The 19,794-nt window shown below is 40.3% G+C and overlaps 1 protein-coding gene across 1 annotated transcript in view; it reads right to left on the bottom strand.

The window, feature by feature from the left end:
* Positions 1-1,257: 1,257 nt before the first annotated feature.
* Positions 1,258-19,794, bottom strand: part of LOC147000889 (uncharacterized) — a 52,094-nt gene continuing 33,557 nt past the window's right edge. Inside the window, 2 exon segments of the mRNA XM_085830959.1 lie at positions 1,258-3,048; positions 3,051-4,336. Of these exon segments, the coding sequence (XP_085687085.1) occupies positions 2,861-3,048; positions 3,051-4,336 (1,474 nt within the window). The 3' untranslated portion in view covers positions 1,258-2,860.

Genomic DNA, 19,794 nt, shown 5'->3' with positions numbered 1-19,794 from the left:
AATGTAGAGTGGTGTAAACATTGAAATAGCTTTAACAAAGTAGGCGTTATATGTAGATTACGAAGGAACTTTCCAACATGAAAAAAAAAAAACCTACAAAATGTTTGCAAGTTCTGAAGGAATGAGTGAGGCATTTAGGCACTTAGAGTATGAGTATGAGACTTGAAGGAAATACATATGGGATTAAAGTCTGTCTTCAGACAAACATTAATGACAAACTGGCATTAATCTAAGCCTAATTCTATACTCTATTCAGTAAACATAGAGGAGAGTCAACAGATAACAAAATGTTATGAAGTATTTGAAAGTGGTATAAAGGCAGTGATGGGGATCATCGTTTAGCAATACTTGATTAGAATATTTTCACTTTTCCACTACCACCATTGAACCTCGCATGATTCTGGGAAATCCAATTTCAGGTGCAACAGGAGTTTCTGAGCTGTAGAAGTTTCCTAGATGTGTATGGGGTTTGTGGGTGTATGTGGCAAGTTCTACATGCTGTGTTGCAAACGCTGTGTCAGAGAGCAGACATTAGATTAATCCTCAACAGGGTTTTGTGTGTGTGCTTCAGTGGGGCTGGTGTTGCCTGAAACCTCGAGTGTGCCTGAGGGACTTCAGAGCCCTTGACTACCTTTCTGATCACCTCTGTTCCCAAAGAGAGCTCAAGGACATGGGGCCTCTGCTTAAAAGATAGATTAGTAGTAACTGGAGAGTCAGAAATATAGAGTTTAGGGGTCACTTTTAATTATTTTTCTAGGAGTCATATACTGAGAGCAAAACTTCTGATTTAACCCATGCAGACAGGGTCCAAGAATGAGCTTGTCATGAACTCCTGTGTGATGCTCACATTTGAAAGACACAGAATGCGAACTATATCTGTCAAAGTGATTCCTTCTTAACCATAGTAAGAAGCTTAACCACAGTAAGTACATTCAAAAGATTTCTCTCAAAAGGTTTCTCTCCAGTACATATACTTTTGATTTTGTTTTTTCAAGACAGGGTTTCTCTCTATAGCCCAGGCTGTCCTGGAACTCGCTTTGTAGACCAGGCTGGCCGAGAACTCAGAAGTCAGCCTGCATCTTCCTCCCAAATGCTGGGATTAAAGGCATGCACCACCACTGTCTGGCTCCAGTACAGATTCTTTCATGATGATGAAGCCTACAGAATTGTGCAAAGGCTTCACCATATTAAATACACTCCCAAGGTTTCTGTCTTAGTGTTTCCATTGCTAGGAATAGACATCATGAACAAGGCAACTCTCATAAAAGCAAACCTTTAATTGGGGCTGGCTTACAGTTTCAGAGGTTTAATCCATTTTCATCATAGCAGGAAGCACAGCAGCATGCAGGCAGACATGATGCAGAGGAAGGAGCTAAGAGTTCTGCATTTTGATCCAAAGGCAGCCAGGAAGAAATTGTCAAGGTCCACCCCCAGAGATATCCACTTCCTCCAACAAGGTCACACCTCTGAATAGAGTCACTCCCTGTGACAAGCATATTCAAACTCCCACATTCCACTCACTGGCCCCCATAACCATGTTGGAGTATAGGAATGTATGAAGACCATACTTAAACATGCATACTGAAAAATATATGAGGTCCAACTGCAAAAGTCCCCATCATCTATACCAGTCTCAAAAATGTTAAAAGTCCAAAGGTCAAAGTCTCTTCTGAGATTCATCCAATCATGTAACTGTAATCCCCTAAAAAAGAAAATCTAAAAGCAGATCATATACTTCCAACTTCACAACATAGACTTCACCATTCCTAAATGTCATCCCGAGGAAATAGTGGACCAAAACAAAACCAAAAGCCATGTTGGAAATCTCCAAACTGCATCTCCATGTCTGATGTTAAAGCATTTTTCAGATCTCCAACTCCTTTCTGCTTTGTTCACTGCAGCACAATTCTTTCTCTTTGGCTAGTTTTCCTGTGCAGGTACCCCACAGCTCTGGCATCTCAAAGATCTTGGGGTCTCCAAGGTAACCTCAAGTGTTACAGTTTCTTGTTCCAATGTCTTGGATCCACACATGATCTTCTGCTATCCTCCAAAGAGATAAGGTCACTTCTCCATCTCTGCCCTCTATTACTCTAAGCTCTGGTTGACTCCACTCTACTGTGGCTGTTCTTTCTGCTCATCCCATGGGATTGGCATCTTCAATATGCTGGGTTCTTCTACTGCAAATAGACTTCACTGAAAGCCTCACTTATGCTCCCTTCATGGGTCCAAGCCTTAGCTGCTCCTTATAACACCTTCATGCCTTCAAAACCACTACCACCTGGGTGATTCTTACATGTGACCACGTTCAGCTGCTACGCAAGGTAAAATCCTGGCTATCTCTGGAACACAGTTTCTTTGTCCTCTCAGAAATCATTTCCTAGAAGCTTTCATCTCAATGATGCTGGTCTCTTCATCATCACTTTTAATTTCTCAACGACAGCTAACAAGCCTCCATTTTCCCAGTAGTTCATTCTATTCTTACCTCTAAAGTCAGAGCCACATGAACAAAGCTGCTGAGTTCTGCTGCTTTCTGGGCCTGGGACATGGCCTCTTCAATTACATTATCACCAGTTTTCTGTTCTCCAACTCCTTTACTGCCTCAGCTTGGCTGTCCTGGAACTCAGAGATCTGCAAGGCTCTGTATCCACAGGCGTAGAACTAAGGTTTTCTTCACTTGAAACTTGTTCTGTATCAGGATGGATTTGAACTCAAGATCTACTTGATGCTCATCTCCTAGGGTTCAAAGGCATGTACCACCATGCCTGGACCTATGCTTTCCATTTTAGATCTTATATTGAAAACCAAGAGTAGCAATCACAATCCATCCATTTTCAATTTGATACATACTTGACTCCTTATGTCAATATGTAAACAATAACCAGCTTTCTCTCCTCTGTGTTCTTTTATGTCGCTGTAGATGACTGTGAGTTGCAAATCCTTTACCACATTGATTATATTCATAAGGTTTCTGTCCAGTATATATTCCTTTATGTCTTTGGATATTAGTCTTATATCCAACGTCTTTAGAACATTGATTGCATTCTAACGTTTTTTTCTAATATGTGTTCTTTCATGTACTTGGAGATGAGTGTGACTTGCAAAAGCTTTACCACATTGATTGCATTCATAACGATTTTCTACAGTATGTGTTCTTTTATGATAATGGAGATTATTTTGATGAGCAAATGCTTTACCACACTGATCACACTGATAAGGTTTCTCTCCAGTATGTGTTCTTTTATGATATTGGAGACTAGTGTGATGTGCAAAAGCTTTACCACACTGATTACACTCATAAGGTTTCTCTCCAGTATGTATTCTTTTATGTATATGGAGACTATATTGCCATGCAAAGGCTTTACCACATTGATCACACTCATAGGGCTTCTCTCCAGTATGTGTTCTTTTATGATATTGAAGACTACTGTGTTGTGAAAATGCTTTATCACATTGATTACATTGATAAGGTTTCTCTCCAGTATGTATTCTTTTATGTTTTTGGAGATTATACTGAAGTGCAAAGGCTTTACCACATTGATCACACTCATGAGGTTTCTCTCCAGTATGTGTTCTTTTATGGGTTTGGAGTTGACCGGTTCTTGCAAAAGCTTTACCACACTGATTACATTCATAAGGTTTCTCTCCAGTATGTATTCTTTTATGGTTTTGGAGATTATTGTGATGTGGAAAGGCTTTACCACACTGATTACATTCATAAGGTTTCTCTCCAGTATGTGTACTTTTATGGTACTGAAGACTATACTGAAATGCAAAGGTTTCACCACATTCATTACATTCATAAGGTTTCTCTCCAGTATGTCTTCTTTTATGATATTGGAGACTATACTGAACTGCAAAGGCTTTACCACATTGATTGCATTGATACGGTTTCTCCCCAGTATGTGTTCTTTTATGATATTGGAGATTATTGTGATGTGCAAATGCTTTACCACACTGATTACATTCATAGGGTTTCTCTCCAGTATGGGTTCTTTTATGTTTTTGGAGTTGACTGGGTCTTACAAAAGCTTTACCACACTGATTACATTCACAAGTTTTCTCTCCAGTATGTGTTCTTTTATGATATTGGAGACTTCTTTGACATGACAAGGCTTTACCACACTGATTACATTCATAAGGTTTCTGTCCAGCATGTGTTCTTTTATGATACTGGAGACTACTCTGTTGTGAAAAGGCTTTACCACATTGATTACATTCATAAGGTTTCTCTCCAGTATTTGTTCTTTTATGTACTTGGAGATGATTGTCACTTGCAAAGGCTTTACCACATGGGTTATGTTCATAGGGTTTCTCTCCAATATGAATTCTTTCATGCCTGTAACGATAATTGGGCCATGTTAAAGCTTCACATATTCAAACGTTTTAATAGTTTTATAAATTTCATAATTTGGTCTAATGGTAAAGATAAATCAGATCTTAAGGTTTTATCACTTTTTTATGTTCATGGTGTTCCCCCTTATTATGGGTTATTTTACACTTTTGAAGAAATCCATCATGGTAAGAGCATTTACTACATGGCTCACATTTATAAAATCGTTTTTGTATATAATATTTTTATATGATGTATTTCGCATATGTGAAGAACAATGGAACAACTCAAAGCCTTATCACACTGACTGCGTTCATAATTTTTCATGTAGTATGAGTCAAACCACATTTGCAAAGTGAGCCAGGACAAAGAGAAGATTTGCCAAATACCTAGAATCTTAGATATTTTCTGCACTGGGACTTTGAGTATATTCCCAGTAACCTCAGAAAACCAATTAATTGCAAACTTGTATCATATTCAGATAGTCTACCAAAGGTATAATACTACATATCTCCTCATTGTTTTGAGACAGAAACAGGGAAATTGCCTCTTTCAATTTTCCTTTGTTCACATGGCTTTTATCCATTGTGACACATGATATATGTATTAAAAGAAGACTAACAAATGAAAAGTTTCCACATTGCATTCACAGTTTGACTCTTGGCTCCTCATAGATAGGTGGAATATGGATTAAGTTTCTTCATTGCAACATTCTTTACTCTCATACACTGCCCTCTCAATAAACTTAGCAATGTCACTACAGGTATATGAGCATCACCAACTTTACCATGGACTATTTGCTTATTAGAAGGTTTTACATGGGAGCTGGAAAGATGGCTCAGTGGTTAAGAACACTGACTGCTCTTCCAGAGGTCATGAGTTCGACTACCAGCAACCACACTGTTGCTCAAACCCATCTGTAATGGGATCTGATGCCCTCTTCTGATGTGTCTGAAAACAGTTTCAGTGTACTCCTATACATAAATAGTTCTTTAAAACAAAACAAAACAAAAGAAGATATGTGAAGTGAGGTATGGGGCATGTACTCTTTAAAGGAAAAAGGTTTTGGACATATACTTTCTACCTTTTTCAAGGTGTATACCTTTTGCAATGTGTAAGAGTTATGAGACTAAATAATTGGTAGTTCTACAGCATAGCTCTAATGCAGCTACAAATCAAATAAAGGTATTGGTTCGGTTTCTGTTTCCTCGTCTTTTTTTAGTAGAGGAATGCCTGTAAACACAAGCCAGGTAACTGACATTGAGGTACATGGTTGGTTCTGTGAAAATACTATAATCATAGCTACACTTAAAGGACTGATATTTTACACTCTTACTTTTCTTTAGAGCTCCCAGGACACACTAAAATGTCCTCAGAGGCATATTTATATCAGCTTGCACATGAAAATTACCTTTCATGTCTTCTAGAAGTTTGACAATGGTCTTCAATATGATGGTCTTCCCAATTGTAGCCTACAACACAGTTCCAGAAAATGAATGATATAGTATTGAAAATTAGGCAAAATTCAAGGTACTGTGAATTTTCACAGTACTGTGAAAGCTACAGTGAACATTCCATGAACCTGATTTATTCAGCTCATTCTTCCTCCTTTTCAATTGAAACAGTACAGGATCGATAACAAAGAAATATTTGTCCCCTTATTTTGAAAAGCAAGAGGAAATTCAGTCTTACCTATAGCAGTGATGTTCTGGTAGGTCTCCAGCATCACCTCTTCATAGAGACTTTTCTGGGAAGGATCCAGCAAATCCCACTCTTCCCCAGTGAAGTTCACACGCACATCATCATAAGTCACTGCATCCTAAAATATCCCATAGTGTACAACACAAAGCATAATCCTGACATCACTGTAAAATAAATATATGCTTCCTTGACAATATACTTATAATTCTGGTGCTTCCTCCACTATTTCCTGACAGAGAAGTTAGAATCTAATCAGCAAGTTATTTTAGAAGGAAACTGAACTATGAGGTTCACCTGTGTCACTTCTGAATGCTTTGAATAGGATATAGCATTGCAAGACAAATTACAATTGATAGAGAGGGGGAAGGAGAGAGGCAAACAGATCAACATTATTAAACACACATCAGAGACATTGTATGACCAATCACAAAGTACAAAAATGATAGGCATGTCTTTAATCCCAGAGGTACAGGCAGGTGTAAGTCATTGAGTTTGATGCCAGCCTAAGCTATGCAATGAGTTCCTCGACAACAAAGGTACATATTAAGACATTGATTCCCCTGCAAAATGGAATCAAGCAAACAAAAAACATAGAAAGAATTCAGAGGTCTTTACTGAAGTTCCTACAAAGAATTATACATTCACTACATTATACAGCTCTGTAGTCATTTAGCAGAAACCAGTTTAAACGGAAACAAATTTTATAAAAGAGAATGTATGTTTAAACAATTACAAATGGACGGATGAAAATACCAGTAATATAAATGTGGATCATAAATGAGCAACATAGAGCAGGGAAATAGCTCAGCAGTGGAAAGCTCTTTCTGGTCTTCCACAAAAAGGGGGTCAATGGCCAGTATTTACATGAGGACCCACAACTGCTCATTACTTCAAGTTTAAGTGTTCTGAGGCTGTCATCTGACAACAGTAAAGATGAGGCACACATGATAGTCATATACATGCACACTGGCAAAACCCTCATACTCTCTGGAAAAATTCAACAGGTAGGAAAAATGTCACACACCTGCAATCCAATGACTGAAGCCTTGGGTAGTATTGATGTCATGAACACATGCCATCCTGAGAAAGAGAATCTACTCTGTATATTCTTGGCCAAACTTCAAACTTCAAGATGTGGATGAAGATCTGCACAACAGCATACACTTGCATGTACAAAAACTTACATTCCAAGCACATAAGCTAATAATATAAAAACAAAATCATGCAAGCATGTTGGCCCATATCTAATCCCCTTCAGAAGAGGAAAGGCTACACAGAGAAACTTTTTTCTTGAAACACAGTAACAAAAGGAAAATAAAAATAAAATAAAATTAAAAATAAAAAACGTACCAAGCTTGTAAAAGCTTGCAAAATGGCTTAGTATTGATCAGCAAATGCTTGTACAGTATCCTAGGTGATTTTGGGACAGAGTTCAAATGGTGATTGTATGAGAGCATGAGAAGAAAGCTGAATGACCAGTTTCAAACATGACACAGTAGCCACAAAGAACAGAATTCATAGCCAAATATTAAACAAACCTTGGCGACTCTTATGAAAGTGTGCAAGGAAGGACTGAAAACCCTTAATGGGGTAGGAACTCCCCAGGAAGAGTAACAGACTCAATTAATCTGGACTCACTACACATGCCTAGGATGAGTAGCTTCTGGGGACACTCAGAAGCTGAGCCACCAACTAAAGACTAGACTAAGGATCCTGGCACATATGTAGCAGATATGTAGCTCAGACTTCATGTGGGTCGCCCAACAACTGGAGTAGAGGCTGTCCCTAAAGCTCTTGACTATCTTTAGAATCTGTTCCCATTAATGACACTGTCCTGTCTGGCTTCAATGAGAGAGGATGGACCTATCAGGACAGACACTTAATGAGCCATGATTGGGGGACCAACAGGAGGGCCCACAGCCACTCAAAGGAGAAACAGAGGGGATCAGGGATAGGGACTCTACAAAGGGGGTGACGTGGAGTGGGAACCCTGACTTCCCAAGATGATAAATATATAACTTATTGAAGAAATAAAAAAGAAAGAAATTTGTTGAGTCTACAGACACACAAACCCTATCTCCTAATAAAAAATCTGGAAAGGCTCCCCCAAAGTAAGCCAAGAAGGACAGACAAGTATTCAAAGACATCAACTAATCTAGGAACATTTTGTTTCAATAAACTCCATTCTGACCTTAGGCACTAGAGGCTCATATTCCCCCTGTGATGAAAATGCATTCAGTGTAACTTCAATGATTCTAATAGTCTGTAGAAGCTCCTACACTGTTGAAATGTTCAAAGCCTGTTTTGACACTCAGGGAAATGTCTTGATTGCCACTTCTTTTAAAATCAGAACACAAGATATATCTTTCCAGCATACAATGGCACAGAATACCCCTTCCCATTCCAATAGATAGGCATCTGCACATAGGTAGGGGAGATTGGACCAAGGCAAGAAACACAGCAGGGTAAACACCGAATCATATCCCTTTGTTTGAGACACATTGGACTTCACTTTCTAAGGGCTTAGACGGTCCAATTCCTGTAACTTCTCATCAGTTAGGATACTCCCTCTCCCAGTGTGCATCTCTGCATGACAGATTTCTCAATGTCTTACATATCTCAACATCTCTTTTCCGCAAAATGCAAAGAAATCTTCATCATCATAAATTCAATACAATGAACCCTCACAGAATCTTTACCAGGGCTCTGACTCTGCCAAAAGATGGTTAGAATAGTGCTGAACTGAAAACATAGAGGAAGTGTTCATAACCTGGAATTTCTCATCTTTCAGTTGGGAATGTTACCCCTAGGGCACCTTCTTAGACACATACGGACAATGGCATGTGCTCTGCTATGTCCGTAGCAGTTCTGTTCATAATAGCTGGAAACTGGAAACAACCCAGATGTCCCTCAACAGAACAGTGGTTACAGAAACTGTAGTTCATTTTAACAAAGGAATAATATTCAGCTATTAACAACAAGGACATAATGAAACTTGCAAGCACATGAACAGAACTAGAAAAGTAATCCAACCCAAACAGACATGCATGTATGTATTCACTCACAAGTAAATATTAACCATAAAGTACAGGTTATCCATGCTATATTCAACAGACCCAAAGAAGAGAACTGAAGTGAGCATGGTTGAATCTCACTCAGAAGGCAGAATGAAACAGTCATAGGAGAGAGATGTAGAGAAGGAAATTGTTAGAAAGCAGGACTGGAAATGGGAAAGGGGAATGTATAGGAACAGGTGTGGTAAGAGACAGGAGAGAGGGCCATAGATCCAGGAAATCTGCAGCTGGCAGGGATGGGGGAGCATGTGAGTGTGGGTGTGGGTGTGGGGAGGGGGCAAGCAGAGGAATCTTTAGCATGTGAAGAAGACCATAGATGTAAAAGGCACCCAGGAGTGTATGGGGGTAACATGACTGAGACTCATAGCAGTGGGATGTGGAACGTGAATCGGCCACTTCCTGCAGCCAGGATTGACAGCCAGTGGAGATTTAAGGACACCACCTGAACCATAAAACTTTCTGCCCAAAATTTGTCCTGTAACAAGAAATGCAGGCACAGGGGCTGGAGATGGCTCAGCAGTTAAGAGCACTGACTGTTCTTCTGAAGGTCCTGAGTTCAAATCCCAGCAACGACATGGTGGCTCACAACCAGCGATACTGAGATCTGATGCTCTCTTTTGGGTGTCTCAAAACAGCTACAGCGTAGTAACAATAAATTAATAAATAAATCTTAAGAAAGAAGGAAAGGAAGAAAAGAAAAGAAAAGAAAAGAAAAGAAAAGAAAAGAAAAGAAAAGGAAAGAAAAGAAAAGAAAAGAAAAAGAAAAAAAAGAAATGCAGGCCCAAAAATGGAACAGACACTAAGGGAAGGGCAAACCTATACCTTACCCAACTTGAGACTAATCCCATGGACAAGCATCAATCCCTGATATTACTTGGAATACTTTTTATTTATTTATTTATTTATTTATTTATTTATTTATATTTTCATTCATTTTACTCTTCCTCTTTTTTTTTTTTTTTTGGATATTTTCTTCATTTACATTTCAAATGCTATCCCAAAATTCTCCTATACCCTCCTCCCACTCTGCTCCCCTACCCAATCACTCCCACTTCTTGGCCCTGGTTTCCCCTGTACTGGGACATATAAAGTTTGCTAGATCAAGGGGACCCTCTTCCTAATGATGGCCGACTACACATGCAGCTAGAGACACGAGCTCTGGGGTACTGATTAGTTCATATTGTTGTTGCACCTATAGGGTGGAATACTTGTATACATGCAGACAGGAGTCTACCCAGCATCTGACTGAAACAGATGCAGAGATTCACAAAGATTGGACAACACAGACAAATAAAGAACACCATGAAATCTACAAGAAAATATATTCAACTAGAAAAAAGTTCCTAAGTGAGGAAACAAGACTCAGAAAAGCAAATATGGTATGCATTGATTTAAAAACAGATATAAATTATTAGGGAAATGATAATCAAGCTACCTACCCAGAGAGACTAGGTAAAGAGGAAGGCTACGGAAGAGAAGAATGGATCTTCCTGGAAAGGGAATTAGAATAGATTCTGTGGGTGGACTGACTTTGAAGAGAGGAAGTCCAATGCAGTGAGAAATGACTAGAATTATGGGGCACTTGGGTATTAGTATAGAAACTTAGTGTACTGGTAACTTCCTGGAATCTATGAGGGTGACCTTAGTAAGGACTAATAGTAATGGGGAATACAGAATCTGAACTGGGCATCTTTTGTGGTCAGACAGGGCTTCAGTAGGAGTGGGCTATATTCACTTGAATTGTTGGCCAAGAAGGTCCCATGGGAGCTGGGCATGGTGGTGCACGCCTTTAATCCCTGCACTCGGGAGGTAGAGGCAGGCAGATTTCTGACATTGAGGCCAGCCTGGTCTACAAAGTGAGTTCCAGGACAGCCAGAGCTATACAGAGAAACCCTGTCTCAAAAAAAAAAAAAAAAAAAAAAGAAAAGAAAAGAAGGTCCCATGGGGATCCCTAAACAATGCAGATTGATGCTAGGACACAAGGTTACTCTCTGAAAACAGACAACAGAGCCATTGCTGAGGACAAGTTCCACATAGTTCACAAAATACAGACATGTTTGCAGGCTTGGAGACTGCACTCCAGTGTTCTAGTCTCTTTCAGATGAAAAGACAGTCTACAGGCTATAGGAAGAGAATCCTGGACATCAACCAACCTAAAAAACCCTTCATGTAAAATCTATCCTACCTGCAAGATGTGCAGGGGCATGGTAGCATCCATCTCTTTAGAGTCAGGAATCAATGGTTGCTTTAATGTGAAGCCCAGACCAGGAGAGGAAACTCAAGTCTTACACAACCTGGATGGCCAAAAATTTCACACAGACCAAAATGGCAAACATGGGGTTTGCCTGGGTCTCTACCAAGTCCTCTGCTGGTATGTTATGGCTGTTAGCTTGGTGCTTGTGTGGGAATCCTAACAGTGAGAAAAGATGTAGCTCTGACTCCCTCAACTGCTCTTGAAACTCTCTTCTTCCTATTGAATTGCCTTGTCCAGACTCAGTATGAGGTCTATTGCCTTTTGTTTTGCATCTTGTTTGGTCTTATTAGGCTCTCTACTCTTGGAGGTTTGTTCTTTTCTGAAGAGAAAATGGAGCAGGGAGAGTGGATCTGGGGAAGAGGGAACGTAGGATAGACTTATGAGGATTATAGGGAGGAAAAACAGTGGTCAGTATACATTGTATGAGAGAATGTATTCCAATTTAAAAACACTGATTCAACTTTTCCTAATTGTAAATGCAAAGGAGGGAAGCAATAAGGAACATAGAGAAGCAAAAGAGGGAAGACCGGGAAGGAATGACTTTGACAGGTACAGTTCTCACTGTGTCTCTTCAGAAGGTGCGCATCACACGGGAGGTTATGGCAAGCTCATTCTCGGACCCTGTCTACATCTGTTAAATCAGAAGTTTTGCTCTCATCATTGTGAAATCTGATCATGCAGGAAACAAGCCCAGGTCAGTTTCTTATCTTGTATTAGTTCTCACGACTTTGCATTGCGGAATTACAGAGTTTCCTGCTCATTTAATTCCAAAAGAGTAGCCTTGTTTCTCTTTAAGGAACACCAATATTTAAACAAGTATAAAACAATTGAACTACATATGTAATGTCATATAGTATTTCTACATTAATTTTATATTATATCACACATATACAAACTGATATGTAAAAATGCTAAATGTCTAAACATGGTCTCCAAAGCAAGAATCAAAGTGTCACCATCTCAGTTGGGCTTTCTTGATCATAAAAAGAAACAAAGATGAGACAATTTTTACTACTACATTTTTATTCAACTATAATTTACTGTCATTCTTTAAATATAAACAAAATAAGTCAGTGTGTTTCTTAATGCCATTTTTGCTTTTTCATGCAATATGATTCATTAGCAGAAAGCTCTGACATGATCCAAATAAGGCAACTTTCTGCATTTTAATATATCTTATTAAAGATATATTAAACACATTTGCTTATCATCTCTGAAACAACTCTTGCTACAAAAACAAAACAAACAAACAAACAAAAAAACAATCACATACAAACTAAAAAATGTTATAACAACCTTTGAAGGTGATTTTTCCAGCAACATTTTGTGTTCTTTCAGCCTTTCATTTTTTATTGCTACCAGTATTGTAGACAAGATGGCTGAAACTCTCATGCTCATCTGCCAAATGAGAGTGCATTAAAGATTAAAATCACGGGAGAAAGAATTGGGCAGATTGACAGTGCCTAAGCTGTCAATGACATGCTGTTGTGTAATGGATACAGCACTGACTGTGAGAGTATAATCCTTTATAAGTATACAATCCTTTAACTAGTGCTATTGTCTTTGTTCTTTCAGCTCAGTGTCCTCCTGAGGCACCCAGCTTGTCACCTACTATTGAGAACTTAGGTTATTTTATAATTTAGGCCACCACGAATCTAACTGAAACAAGCAGAAGAATTCTGATTCTTCTTTAAATTAATTCCAAGTGCCTGGAAAATATGCTGGGGAGATTTCTGGGATTCATAGCAATTCTGTCATTTTATGAGAATTCTGTATACTGCAGACCACATAAACCTAATAGAATAAGAATGCATAGAGAACATGGTTTCCTTGCTGTTTGTGGTAGGTAATGATGTTGTATGGATGTAGGTAATATGCCCAAATGCATCAGATACATACACTAAATGTGTGCAATTTTACCTCAAGTACAACACCTATCCACCTACCCAACACCATGCACACCTAGGAAACGTCTGCATCTCAGAAACTCGTTTTGTACCCTGAAATTGAATTTCCCTGAATCATGCCAATCAAGGTGCACAGTGTTACTGGAAGGGTACAAAGATTCTGATCAAGTGTAACCAAAGGACAATCCCCATCACCTCCTTTATACCACTTCCAAAACTATTTATAAAAATTGTCACATAAAACTGGATAAGAAATGAATTAAAAATGTCTAGAAACCAGACTTCAGTTTTCAAATCTGTCTTCCTACTGCACACCGAATGCAATGCTTGTGTGTGCACACTGGAAAGTGATATCATAAGCACCAGGGCTTCCCACTGCCAGGGTTCAGTGTCTTCCTGTCACATCTCATCCCATCCCCCCATTCACCCACTCCTCCAGGGAACCCACACTCAGGTAGGGTAAGAGGCCAAGGGCCTCTGCCCAAGTCACCACATGGATCAATTGAACCACAGGCTATCTCAGTCCAAGCAGATAAGACTCAGCAGTCATGCCCCTCCTGGTCTGGAACAGTGGCCCCCATACACTTCATGACATGTTTGTGGTCTCCCCCACTGCTCTCTACACCTACATCAGGACAATCCTGGAAAGAACCTACAAGCTACCTCCCACTGCTGCTCCTGACTGCTAGGCCTGCCCAGAGTCCCTCATTAACATAGACAACCAAGCTGGGCCTCAGACAGAGGCAGCTCCTGTATTAGAGGATCAGAAATCAAATGACTCAGACAGCTGAGGCCTTCCCAGTTCTGCCCTTCCACCCTAGGAACAGACTGAGCACTACTCTGGGAAATTTGATTTAGTAGAACTTTCCAGTCACACAGAGAACTTCCTGTTACTCTTCTAAGACACAAGGTCCTTTGTATTCACATTGCATTCCATAGTCAATATCCAGTGGAGCCATCTCTACCTCATAGTTGGGAAGTCCTGTAGCTACACTTCCGTCAAATCTAACAGTATCACCAATTAAAGCAAAACGTGGTATTAATTTGAAAGCAAGACGTGGTCAATGGAAGGTGAGTGAAAAAAAAAGAAATGAAAAGGAAAAGAAATGGCTTCTCCTAGTTATGGTGTAGTAGAAATTTTATTATAGATAAAAGGGAGAACATAGCAAGACATAGGGACATCTGGGAAATTTCAGAGTGGGGATGACCGAAGCTAATAAGTAGATAGCAGAGGGTACAGGGTAGTGGGGTGAACCAGATCAAGAGGTCAATGTTCTAGACAAGGCACTGAGGTGTGTATTTTACATTTCAAAGTAGACCTGGCCTCCAGGTTTTCTCAGTCCCTACCTGGCAAAACCTGTCCTCTACCCTGAATTTTCCAGCCCAGAAGCTGGGCTGCCTTCTCCCATAACTCATTCCTATATAATCCAGACATTGTGGTCTCCTCTTGCCCTTTTCCTTCCCTTTCCTCTCTGTGCACACAACCTAATGTCTTTCTTTCCCCCTCAAGCCACACCTCCCAAAGAGACTTCCCCTATAAACCTACATTTAATCTGATCTGGGTTCAACTGTCTTATTTCAAAGGCAGAGAAATAACCTATTAGTCTTGAAGAAATAACCAGTTAGTCAGGGGAGTAAATGATAAATAAAAAAAGACCAGTTACCCAAATGGTTGAATTACAAAAGGAAGGGAAGTTGAGAGACAGATCAACCCCTGGCCTAGTGGGCAGTTCTACCAGGCACACCTTGTAACAGGAAGGAACTAGAATGTCAGGGAGAATTGACAGCCACATCGGCTTTGATCTGTTAGATAGGCACCTCAGTCATTTATCCCAGGGTTTGAGACTTGGCAGTAGGAAAAAATGAGAAGGTTCAAATGATTAATTATGATCTCAAAAATTATTTTAAATGTTGAACAGGCTTTATGGTACAATATTGTTCATGGAATAGACATATGTATTAGAACACACCAAGTATTATTCATACATTTTCTTTCAGGTTGTGGACTTTTGGACAAAAATATAATAATCCTGGAATGCACAGCGACACCTGTTTATACAGATCTTCTGTGTTGGTTGAACTAGTGTAACAACAGAAATTTGGTTTCTAGAAATAAATTCAGTTTCACATGCAGATTCTTGATTGCCCTGGTCTGTGAACTTCCCAAAATGGCCAGTTTGGACTTTTACTGATCATCTAAAATTGATTACCTGAGTGAATACTCATCGCTAAAGCCAACTACTGTCAAAAAAGGAAAGCTCCCGCTTTCTGCCCTCCATAGCCTTTCTGTGCTGTGACTACACCAGCTTCAAAGGTGGTCGATGAACTCAATTATTACACGGGTCCCTCTTTATCTGTAATTCCCACAAAAAAGCCATGGAGGTTAGAGGACACTCATTTTTTTTCACACTAAGCAATAGGGCCCAGCCCGAAAGGAGGTGTATGACTGCCTTGAAGGCACGGTGCAGCAGAGCCAGGATTAGGTTTTCAAAGCAAGTCTTAACTACATATAATGACCAAGGTCTCAGCTACAGAAGACATTGCTCTAAACAAAAACAAATATGAAAGCCTCTGAACAAAAGGAATGAAATTTTTAATGATGAGGAAACTTTGGAGAATAGAAACGAACAAGAGATTAGAGCAGTGATACATACAGAAAATGAAATTCAAAAGGTAATACCAACAACTGACCTCTTAAAAAGATAAATAAATATATTGAAGAAAACAGATACATATACTACCTTTACAAAAGAGCAGACATACCTGGTAGAGAGAATGGCATTAATAAGACAGTGTGTGACCTTGTCCCTTTGTGCAATGTTACTGCTGACAAACACAGCACAGCCAATCCTTTATGTCTCAAATTTCTGAGTTGACTTAACTATATCAGTGAGCATTCCACATATCTCCACAAGGCAGTCTCCTAATCAATAATTCAATATTCACTGGCTCAAGCTAAAGTACCCAAATTGTACACCCCTGCAATCTGGTCTGTTTTTTTTCACATACATGAATTAATACAGGCTGGGAAATTTCACAATCACTCACCCTGCTTGTATCAGGTCTTTCTTCATAATGGTGCCCCCTGCAGCTGACTCCCTTAAACTTTAATCTGTGATGCAGCTACTGCCTATCTTATTTCATTGTGCAGTGTACACAGGAACCTGTTCCGTATGCTCTGGCTGAAGGCAGAAGCCGTGCTCCACATGCACGTCCTTTTCCTGTTGCTGCAATGAACAGTTCACTCCATGACTCCAATGGGTAATTTTAAAACTCTGTTGGGGTACAGACTTTTAACTAAAGAATTTAGGAAGTTTAATCAAGAGGCAAGCAAAGTCATTTCTCTGGGGACCTACAGACTGGCAGCAAGGTGACCTGAGTCAACAAAGCTTTTCTTGGAAACATCTTTCTAAAAGGCTGAAGATACAGTTGTCTTACACTTCACATGCCTTTCCAGGAGAAATCACTCTACACACAATTAAACATTACTTAAAAAAAAATCTCTATAATGATAGCAAAAATTCAGCTCTGTCTATGTTCTTTTAGGATCAGTCTTCATGTTATACTTTGGACAGTTTAAATAGGGATAGGAAAGTCTAGCCAATGAGGTAGATGGGAGATTTTTACAGCAAATATATTCCAGAAACTATTTCTTTTTTTTTTTTTTAATTAGGTATTTTCCACATTTAAATTTACAATGCTATCCCAAAAGTCCCCCATACCCTCCCCCCACTCCCCTACCCACCCACTCCCACTTCTTGGCCCTGTCGTTCCCCTATACTGAGGCATATAAAGTTTACACGAACAATGGGCCCAGAAACTATTTCTTAATTACACCAATGCCCTAATACAAAGGGTGATTCTTCAGCGACAAGGCCCAAAGTCCAAGAGCCCAGAGGGTGAAAAAGCCAAAAAGTAGAAGGTAGAATGTATAAAAGTGGGCTGGAGAGATGGCTTAGCAGTTAAGAGTGCCGAGTGCTCTTCCAGGAGTCCTGCATTCAATTCCCAGCAACCACATGGTGGCTCACAACCATCTGTAATGGGATCTGATGCCCTCTTCTGGTGTGTCTGAAGAGAGCAATCATATACATATTATATATTATATTTATATATATAATAAATCTTTAAAAAAGAAAAAAGAATGAATAAAAGTTATGGTGGAGAGGTCTTGCAGAAGCCATGTCTTGTGCTAAGTAAAGCTCTTAAGAATAGCAGCTTGTACTCTACTTACACAGGGAAGATGGAAATCAATGGGAGACTTGTAAGAAGACCTCACCTTCCTCTAAGAAGGTGCACAAGGAGGTTACTCCTTATCTAAAGAACATTACTCCAGCGCAGTGGCGGCGCAAGCTTTAATCCCATCACTCGGGAGACAGAGACAGGCAGATTTCTGAGTTGAAGGCCATCCTGGTCTACAGAGTGAGTACAAGAAGAGCCAGGGCAACACAGAGAAACCTTCTCTCAAAAAAACAGAAAAAAAAAAAAAAGAAAATGGAAAAAAAAAAAGTTGGGTTCTGAGGATAAATATTGTCATGAAGGCTTTGGCCCCAGGCCATACCAGCTGTCGGAAGGACTTTCCTGGCTTTAGAAATGGAGCTCTATTTAATTCTCAATACATTGTAGCCACAGAAAAAGCTCCCAAGGCCTAGGCTCCAGTCCATTATTGGCTCTGCCAAGTATGTTCCCGGATTTGAGAGGGAGCTATGTTAGTCTCCATACATGAGGGCCTCATGAAAAGAAGACTTCCTTGAAAAGGCTAGCCCTCCATACAACAGTGTTTCTTTCTTCTCTCTCTCTCTCTCTCTCTCTCTCTCTCTCTCTCTCTCTAATTGTTTATTTATTTACATTCTAACTGTTGCCCATGATCTGGTTCCCCCTCCCAAGGTTCTTTACCCTCCTCCACCTTCCCTTTGCCATTGAGACCATGCTCCATCACCCCATCTCCACTCCTCTCATCCACTCCTCACCTTCCTCATTCTTCTGCCCGGGGGCATCAAGTCTACAAGATTAGGTGTAGAGTCTCCTATTCGGTACAGACAATGCAGTCCTCTGCTACATATGTTCCTGGGACCATGGACCAGCCCATGTATTCTCTTTGGTTGATGGCTTGGTCTCTGTGACCTCACAGGGGTCTAGGTTACATGTTACTATTGGTCTTTTTAAGGGACTGGTATACCCTACAGCTCCTTCAATCCTTCCCCTAACTCTTCCATAGGGGTCCCTGACTGGAGTCCATTGGTTGGCTGTAAGAATCTGCATCTGTCTCAGTTGCTGGTAGAGCCTCTCAGAGGACAGTGATTTTCAGCTCCTGTCTGCAAGCACATAGGTGTTTTCCCTTCTCAAATGGACGTCAACCAGCTTAGTAGCAGAACTATGCTTTTCTCAATTAGAAAATGGGAGCTTTAGGCACACCAGACCTTAATGTTGGTTGTGACTCTGTAATGATGGATTGAGCTGCTTATTACAGACCTGCTTTTTGCTTTGAGCAAGTGCCTTTTGTGGGTGGTTGTACATCACAGTTGTCTCTCCTTTGTTATAGTTTGGAGCCAGCTGTGTAGACAAACCTGGTGAGCACACATGTGAATCCTAGCATCCTAGTCTCTAACCGACCTGCTTAGCATACTAACCTGTGGGGTGTTTTTGACACAGTCCTCCATCAGCTAAATGCTACTTACTGTCACTATTTCCTAAGCTTGGTAAACCCTTTACAGCATCAATTCTACTCTTCTACATCTCAGTTTAATATGGGAGTACTACCCAACACATGAGATACCTTTTAATAGCTCCACAAAATTAACTACAAATGGATCTTATACTTAATAGGTAAATGCTAGGGGCAAAACTTATAGAAGATTCAAGAGAAACTCGGGCTCTCCAAGTATGGCATCCGGCCCGTGATATTTCTACAAGCAAGCCCCTAATCCTAATGTTTTGAGCAGATTCAGCCCTGATACTGATGTTCTTCAGAGTTCACCTCCTGTTTTAGCAAGTGAGGAGCATCACAAAGGACCGCACAGTTGGCCACATCTCCTTACATCTGGCTGAGGCTTCCCATCCAGCCCCAGAGAGAACCCACCAAGTCAGCTCCCACTGCTCAGCCACCTACCCCTACCCATTATAGACAGTAACCATGCGCTTACCATGTTTCAAAAACGGAGCTTACTTGAGGTCCCCTCACAGCACCCAAAAGCTGCGCTCAAAGCAGGACGCAGAAAACAGTTCAACGCTGCAGAGCAAAAACAAACTTCCAGCAAGGCATCCGGAAGACCCCGCCTCAATATCTGACTGGCAGTTCCGCCCGGAATCCTTGATTGGCCCGGGAGTCTTACCCCTCCTCTAGTTTAAAGTGTGCTTCCTGTCCGGGGCCAGTCCTTTTACAGATGTCGGGAGTGGTTTGCATTCAGGTAGCCTTTGTGACTGTCCTCCTAGAGTCTCGTTTATCTGTCGTTCCATGCAGCCCTGGAGGAGGATCCACCATTGCAGCTCAGGCTGTTCATCCGCCTGCTCCTCCCCTTTGTGGGCAGTGAT

Source organism: Mus caroli, unplaced genomic scaffold, assembly GCF_978045245.1.
Source record: "Mus caroli unplaced genomic scaffold, Mus_caroli_1 scaffold_15, whole genome shotgun sequence".
In the NCBI taxonomy this organism is placed as follows: Eukaryota; Metazoa; Chordata; class Mammalia; order Rodentia; family Muridae; genus Mus; species Mus caroli.
The sequence above is the reverse complement of the archived record's forward strand: the minus strand, read 5'-3'. Positions and strand labels throughout refer to the sequence as shown.